The 8,374-nt window shown below is 39.7% G+C and overlaps 1 protein-coding gene across 1 annotated transcript; it reads left to right on the forward strand.

Annotated features, from left to right (window-relative positions):
- The first annotated feature begins 6,451 nt into the window (after nucleotides 1–6,451).
- On the forward strand, nucleotides 6,452–7,659 carry LOC137983525 (trace amine-associated receptor 7d-like). Its single transcript, XM_068830682.1, has one exon. The coding sequence runs from the start codon at nucleotides 6,606–6,608 to the stop codon at nucleotides 7,482–7,484; it is 879 nt and encodes a 292-aa protein (XP_068686783.1). The 5' UTR covers nucleotides 6,452–6,605; the 3' UTR covers nucleotides 7,485–7,659.
- Nucleotides 7,660–8,374: the final 715 nt, after the last annotated feature.

The following is an 8,374-nucleotide window of genomic DNA, read 5'->3' on the forward strand; positions in this document are numbered from 1 at the left end:
AACTCGAAGTAATTACAAGTAGCCGACACAAAGCGCGGGAAAATGTGCACGCGCGAGCCACGATTGGTTTTGGTTTCATTTGTGATTGGTTGAAAAAGTGGCGCGGGAGCTTTGAAGCAATCATTGAGTGAAGTAATGCAAAACCAAAGTAATTCGTTAATTACTTTCGATACTCAATTGAAAACAGCTCTATTTTGTCAGGTTTAAAATTAATCATTAGTAGGAGTGGAGGTTCTCTTTATAGTGTCACCTTTGTATGCATACGTTCATGTCGTCGAAACCTTAAATTTGGTCATTCCGTGTTGTTCAATTGTCGAGTGGGGCAAAAATATGACTTTCTATTCTCTTTCGCTTCTCTCAGCCGAATAGAAAACAATTCTATTATATGTATAGAAGAGACAACTAACAAACAAATAATGGAGGAAGCCACCAGCAATGGTCGAGTTTATTTACGAAAAACTGAGCCGGGGACACACTGGATACACTTACAAGCCAAGAAATTCAAAGTCATACGCAAAAAGTCATACGAAAAAAGTCATACGCTATTTAAAACGACAATACAAAATAGTAAGGAAAAAAACAGCCTCGAGTAAACTGGTCGGCGTCAAGTGGTGTGATATTCACGAGGAGTGGTATATAAAGGTTGTTTTTTTATCAACGGAGTTGATAATGTAAATTGGCCACCGTACAGAGATTCTAAAAGCTGACGTTTCGAGCGTGACTTTTCGAGCGTTAGCCCTTCGTCAGAGCGAATCGAGGGATTATGGGTTACGTGTAGTTTTTATAGTAGAGTAGGAGCTACGCTATTGGTGGTAACATGGCAACGTGAAAAATAGGAATATATTAGTTAAATGAAAAGCGTTCGTTAATACCGTGAGGATTAAGGGTGCCGATGCCGATTTGAAAGATGAATTTTTGTTCCAGATTCTTGCGGCTTTCCGTCGTACCTAGATGTAGGGAAAGGCCGCAGATAGCCATGTGTTTTTTTGGAGTGGTTAGGCAGATTAAAATGGCGAGCGACTGGCTTGGATGCATCCTTGTCATTCTTCTCAACATCGCGAAGGTGTTCGCGGAATCGGTCACCTAGTCGTCTACCTGTCTCACCAATGTATAATTTATTGCATAACGTGCAGGTTATGCATAATGACATTTGCGGAGGTACATGTGAAACGATCGGTGATCTTAACAGATCGCTTAGGTCCCGATATCTTGCTAGTGTTAACAATGAAAAGACAAGTTTTGCATCGTGAGCGCGCGCATTTGAAAGTGCCGGGTTGCTCGTTAGTTTTGAGCGCGCTTCTAACTAAAAAGTTGCCTACGTTTTTGTCGCGTTTGAATGAAATAAGTGGAGGTTGCGAAAAGATTCTTCTACCAGTCTCGGGATCATTTTGGAGTAATTAAAAAAATTACTAAGAATGATTTTTTGACTGCGTGATTATGAGGATGGATGGAGTGAGGGTGAATGGAATTCTGTCATTCTTATCTTTTTGTGACGTTTGTAGTGATGACTGTCGATCAAATTGTTGGGCGCGATGATGGCCCGCTTTGACCACAGAGACAGGAGGATAGCCACGTTTTTCGAAGAACTGGCACATCTCCTCTGATTTGCTGGAAAAAAAAATCGGAGTCATCACTACATAGACGTCGAAGTCTAAGAAATTGAGAAATAAGGGATGGAGTTCTTGACATGTGATGGATGTGACGATGAATACAACAAATAACTGTGTGAATCAGTAGGTTTGTAGTGCACACTAGTACATAGCACGTTGCCTCTAATAAACTTTGATATCTAAACTTTGATATTTCCGAAAAGCCAATGAATTTTTCCCGAAATTTCCCAGGTATATTTAAGAGCCGGATGAAAAGAGTTGACGGAGGTTATAAATTGATCGAGTTTCTTCTCTGCTGGATGAAATAGCGCCGATGCAGTCGTCGATGTAACGGCCGTAGAGTTCAGGTTTGGGGCCGTTGTACTGATTAAAAAATTGGTGTTCAACAACATACCAAAAGATTGGCATAGCTAGGTCCCATTCTTGTGCCCATCGCTACACACCATTAATTTGTTTGTAATAGTTGCCGGCGAATGAAAAACATTTAAGCGTTAAAGTTCGGTTTGTAAGCGGACCCGTTTAAGTTAAGCGCGTTTAAAAAAACTAGTTCGGCAAGAGATGTACTGTTCTTTGACCAAAAATTTTGTCTTTGCGGAGTAAATTTCTAAAGAAATTTTGTTGGCAACTAAGGTTTTGACTTTAATGATGATCCACAATGATTTTGAGAAAAGTCATAATGCATGTCTAAGTAGCTGATGATGAGTAGGCAGTTTCCGCAACTACATTTAACTAAATTTTGAATAGGTTATCTTTTTGGGTTTTTTTGAAATTTTAGGGCAAGAACTTAGTTTCCGAAAGTTGCCGCAAAGCTTCTTTTGTAAATGATTTTAAAAACGTAATCGGCCGTTGCCTCAAAGTTGCATCAATTAAAAAGTCACGAACTTTTTCATTCTCTCACTTTCATTCGTCTCACATTCTCTCACTCAAATCAGTATCTTCACCAAATTCGATTGTGCGCAAAATTTTTTTTCACGTAATATTATGAGGATCACAATTAGAGCTATGTGCCAAAAACGACGTGACAAACAAATTCTTCATTTCTTGTCACTCAAATTCTCGAACTTTCCAAAATCTCCGAACAAAGTACAATCGATGTCCAAGCAATTTACAAGTAAAAATCGATTCGCGCTAAAATCCGTTGAACTTAATTCTGGACTGTTTGACCATTTACAACCAAACCAAGACTCTAAAACTTCAACAATTAATAGGTCCGCAAATTACCGACGACACTACATTGCATAGCCATAATACCGTAATTACAATTCCAGAAAATCTTCCGCTTACTGACTCAGAGAAATCTGTTCTCAGTAAGGGCCTAAATTTTGTCCCTATTACCAAACGCACCAACGAATTTTCTATTAAGCAAGATTCGAAAAATTCCTTCGCCGCGTTCAGTTTAAAAGCCTTTTTTCACGACAAAGAGATGATTCGGACACTTCTAATAAAGATATTTTTGAAACACTTCTAGTTCGCAAATCCAAATGGACTCCCCCAGAGGGACAATTGCTCTTTATTCTTTTTTTTCACCAAAAAATGCCGTCACACATTCACAAACTTAAATTCAATCGCAATTCACACAAATTTTTTCCAACCTTTCCTCGGAAGAGTGGGCGGCGCTTAAAAAATCTTAGTAAACGCAACGACATAGTTGTCAAATCGGCCGACAAAGGCGGCGCGGTAGTTGTTTGGCGGTGGCGGTCCGACCTTTACCAAAAAGAAGCTTTGCGGCAACTTTCGGATACCTCCTCGTTTTATGCCAAAATCCCTAAAGATCTCACTTCCAACAATCAAAAACTTGTCAAAGACACCATTCAAAATCTTATAGTTAATCAAGAATTACCGGACACTGCCACTAATCTCATCATCACACCCCTAGAACTTCGTGCATTTACTTCTTGCCTAAAATTCACAAACAACAACAACCCATCGCCCCTATCTGTTTCCCCCTGTAGTTGCCCCACCGAACTCATTTCTAGCTACTTAGACAGGATTATGACGCCTATCGTCAAATCTTTGCCATCATACATTAAAGACAGTACACACGCACTACAAATTTTCCGCGATTTCAATTTCTTTTCTCCGGGACAAGACAAACTTATTTTCACCATGGACATTACATCTCTATACACAGTCATTCCTAATAGCGAAGGTCTTCAAGCACTTAAACACTTTTTCGATCAACGCACTGTCAAAGAACCTAGCTCGGAAACGCTCCTCCGCCTTGCCGAACTGCCGAACTAGTTTTAACGCTTAACTGTTTTTCATTCGCCGGCAACTATTACAAACAAATTAATGGTGTAGCGATGGGCACAAGAATGGGACCTAGCTATGCCAATCTTTTTGTAGGATATGTTGAACACCAATTTTTTTTAATCAGTACAACGGCAAACCTGAACGACTACGCATCGACGCTACATCGACGACTGCATCGGCGCTATTTCATCCAGCAGAGAAGAACTCGATCAATTTATAACCTCCGTCAACTCTTTTCATCCGGCTCTTAAATATACCTGGGAAATTTCGGAAACTTCATTGGCTTTTCTAGATATCAAAGTTTCTATTAGAGGCAACGTGCTATGTACTAGTGTGCACTACAAACCTACTGATTCACACAGTTATTTGTTGTATCATCATCGTCACATCCATCACATGTCAAGAACTCCATTCCTTATTATTCAATTTCTTAGACTTCGACGTCTATGTAGTGATGACTCCGATTTTTCCAGCAAATCAGAGGAGATGTGCCAGTTCTTCGAAAAACGTGGCTATCCTGTCTCTGTGGTCAAAGCGGGCCATCATCGCGCCCCGCCCAACAATTTGATCGACAGTCATCACTACAAACGTCACAAAACAAAGATCAAAGAAAATGACAGAATGACCCTCATTCATTCACCCTCATTTTCCATCCTCATAATCACGCAGTCAAAAGCATCATTCTTAGTAATTTTAAATTACTCCAAAATGATCCCGAGACTGGTAGAACTTTTCGCAACCTCCACATTTCATTTCATTCAACTTTTTAAAAAAAAAACGTAGGCAACTTTTTAGTTAGAAGCGCGCTCAAAACTAACGAGCAACCCGGCACTTTCAAATGCGCGCGCTCACGATGATGCAAAACTTGTCTTTTCATTGTTAACACTAGCAAGATATTTTGATACCTGATCCCGCAAAAAATTGTGAAAGTTCTGATCCCTGATTCCCTAATCCGATATCACGGGTTGTGATCCCAGATCCCGGAGCTGTGATCCCTGATCCCACCCCTAAAAAGGCTGTTGATACCTGATCCCATATATCTCGTCACGACCCTGACTCTTGTTGACAAAGGTACAAGTCCATATAAGTAATATGTCTGTAAATAAGTTATACGCTGTTAAAATTTAAAAAACGATCTCTGGCTAAAATGATTAAAAAACTACGAGCTTTCGACTGCCCGAACTCCAGTCTTCGACGGGTAAATGAATCTTACCCGTTCATTTACCCGTCATTCATTTTACCCGTCGAAGACTGCAGTTCGGGCAAGTCGAAAGCTCGTAGTTTTTTTATCATTTAGCCAGAGATCGTTTTTTAAATTTTAACTATGTTCAAACCTGGCTGCGGCCCTTCAATATTTTCAAGTTATACGCTGTTGGAAATATGTTTTTTTAATTGCCTTTTGCTTTGTTTTTGCAAGCCGGTAATCGGCCCGTGGGCATTACGGGAGAATAATGCCCTACAATTCAGTCACAATTAGCCAATCAGAGCGGGCGTTATATCGGCTACAAACACAAGCCATACAATAAATGGTCTTAGTGACCCCCCAACTTGAAAAAATTTGCCTTTAACGCCGCACGTACCACAGGCAACCCAGTGTACCCTCAAGAAGGGTTTAGTTTATATAGATACATAAACGTTCCTATTTGAGGTTTATAGTTACTTTCAATACCTAAAATTTGTAGTTTTTAAACAAAAGTCACTGTGAGAATCAAAAGCACTCCTCGACATTATTCTTACAACCCATTTTTGAAGTATAGTTTGAAGGGTAAGTCGATGCCCAGACACTCGAAAAGTAGATTGACGATCATGACAGGTATTGATAACAAAAATTCCTAATGGGACGCCGGCGCCTTTTTCGGTTCCTTCTATAAATTTCTTTTTTTTGCTTGATGTTTCCAAAAAAAATTAATAATTTATTGATTTTTTGCAGTCAAAAGAGCTCAAAAGGGATGCTTGTTTAGTTGGATGTCGACTAATACTGAGTAATTTTGCTCTTCTTCGATGAGAAAAACAAAAGTTCTTTTTGTAGTCTGTGTTGGTCAGACTCTTTTCCGCATTTAAGTCAAATCCTTCTGATATGGTAAAAAACACACCTGTAATTAAAACCGACATTGACTCTGTTGAATTTTTCCTTATGTACATAAACTGAATCCATTTATTTGCATATTGGAGACAATTTTCTGTCAATGCCATATGTAGATTTAGTAAAAAATAAGTTTCACAAATTTCAGTTTACTGTTTTTCTTTTGTCCAGTTCAAACAGGGTCAGCTGTTTAATTGGATTCGTCATTTGGGGGAGAAAAAATGTCTTTCATTAAAAGTGTTTAACTGCGAGGGAAGCGATGTATGCGAGATTTAGTAACTGGAACACATAGTTTGCCATTTTGTTCCGTGAATCCGCATTCACATTGCTGCCCGATGTGTTAGTTACAAAGGGCCGCAGATGTTGAATCCAGCGAGTCATTAATCAAGTTTGACTCCATAAAAGGATCCTAAGTTTGACAAAGAGTTTTTGTTAAATTAATAAAACAGTTTACTTTTGTTGTTCAATGAAAATGCGTGAATGTTCCCAAGCAACTCGTGTGCGTTTGAGGAAGATGCTAATATCCGCGAGAGATGTTTTGTCAGTTCGCACGTTGAAGTGTTTCATATAAGTTCTTCGAAAGACCCGCCAATCAAATCAGAAGTCTTAAGGGGGGTTAAGTAGACACAGGCCGCACGCTTCAGTCTCCATTCCTGACAATGGAGAGGTGGACGTCTGTGTTCGGTTGGCTTCTCTCCATCGCAACAGTGCTTGGAAATGGTTTTGTCGTAATTCTTATCGTTAAACGTCGCCGGTTACACTCCTCCAGTAACTGGCTCGTGTTTTCTTTGGCTGTTGCCGATCTTGGCGTCGGGATCGTCGCGTTTCCACTAACTCATCTTTGCGATCTGCTCAGTATTTGTAACATGCGAGTGTACACGGGTTTTTACTGGTTTATCCTGCACTCTTCGGTTACAAATCTTTGCTCTTTGACCTGGGATCGTTTCACGGCGATTGTTCATCCCTTGAAATATCACACCTCCATGACCGCCAGACGAACTTTAGTAGTTATCACCCTAGCGTGGTTGATACCTTTCCTTATTGCCTTGTATCTCGTCTCAGGAATGTACATTACGAACTCGCCGACGGCTTTGAAAATCATACGGTTGACTGGAGTGTCTGGGTTTGATATATTGGGTTGCATACTTCTTTTACACGCTATTGTTCGTATTCTCATTGTGAAGGCAAAACACCAAGCCTCTGTGAAGTCAGAGAGAAGGCAGCTTCAACATAACCAATCACTGAATATATCTTCCCTTCCTCAAAGACGGAAGCACACAAACACCGCGAACTTTATTATTGCTCTTGTTTTGTTTTTTCTGGGAAGTTATGTGATAACAAGCATTTTGATTTTCTGTCGTGCATTTTCTTGTGTTAATCGTCCTACTGAAGTCAGTTTTGTCACTCTGCTCCTCTTGACGGGGAATTCAACAGTTAACCCTCTGGTTTATGCATTCTTGAAGAAAGACATTAAAAGAGAGATAAAAATTGTCGTATGCAGGCTCGAACTACGAAACAATAACGACGAAAGATCCTGATCAATTTAATTATCTTAGCCTTAAAATTAAACTTTTTTGCGTTCAGTGTTTTTCGTTATTTACTTTTTCTCTAGTTCTATGTGTTTTGTGATAGGTTTTTCGGGATTGCATGAAACAAGGAAAGGTAAATGTGTGATAGAGTCAGTATTTTCTCTCCAGATTTTGGCAACTTGGACTTGTTGAGAAGCAAAACAATGCAATATCGTAATCATAGAATATTAAATTATTTTGTTCCAACTTCAAACTTCTCACTGATTGTGGTGTGTGGGTGAACCGGATAAAAGACTTGTCAAGAGCAAAATTGATCTTTTCGTTATCGTTACTCCACTGGACTGTGCATTGACAATTGATGATTACAGTGGGACATTTCAAGCAAAAAGGAAACTGAAAAAGGTACTTTAATAGCGTTGTCAACGTGTTGATTTATACATACTGCGAAAAACCCCGAAGCATAGTTTTGATAGTGACGTTTTGTATTGGCGATATTCAAAATTTATAACTCCTTAAGGCCTGGCCAAACGCGCGCAACATTTCAACGCAACATTGTTACATGATGTTGCGACACGTGATGAAAGTACTGACCAAACGCACGCAACATATCGCAACAGGGTTGCCAAACGTACGCAACATGTTGTGCCCAACAATGTTCAGGGGCACCCAACGAATCTGTTCCTCACATTATCTGTTCCCCAGAGGAATCTTGCTGGCTGGCAAAAATACAGGTGTTTCGATTAGCTGGCTGGGAAATTTTGTTATTGATAGAGGTTTTGCCTGGGAATTACTGACTTTTTCTAGCATTTCAACCTGAGCTGGTTGTAGAAACTCTGAAGACTGAGAACGACTAAAAAAAAAAAAAAGGACCCCTTCCCTCTCCCAGAGAGTAGTCAGAA

This window comes from Montipora foliosa, chromosome 13, assembly GCF_036669935.1.
Source record: "Montipora foliosa isolate CH-2021 chromosome 13, ASM3666993v2, whole genome shotgun sequence".
Lineage (NCBI taxonomy): Eukaryota > Metazoa > Cnidaria > Anthozoa > Scleractinia > Acroporidae > Montipora > Montipora foliosa.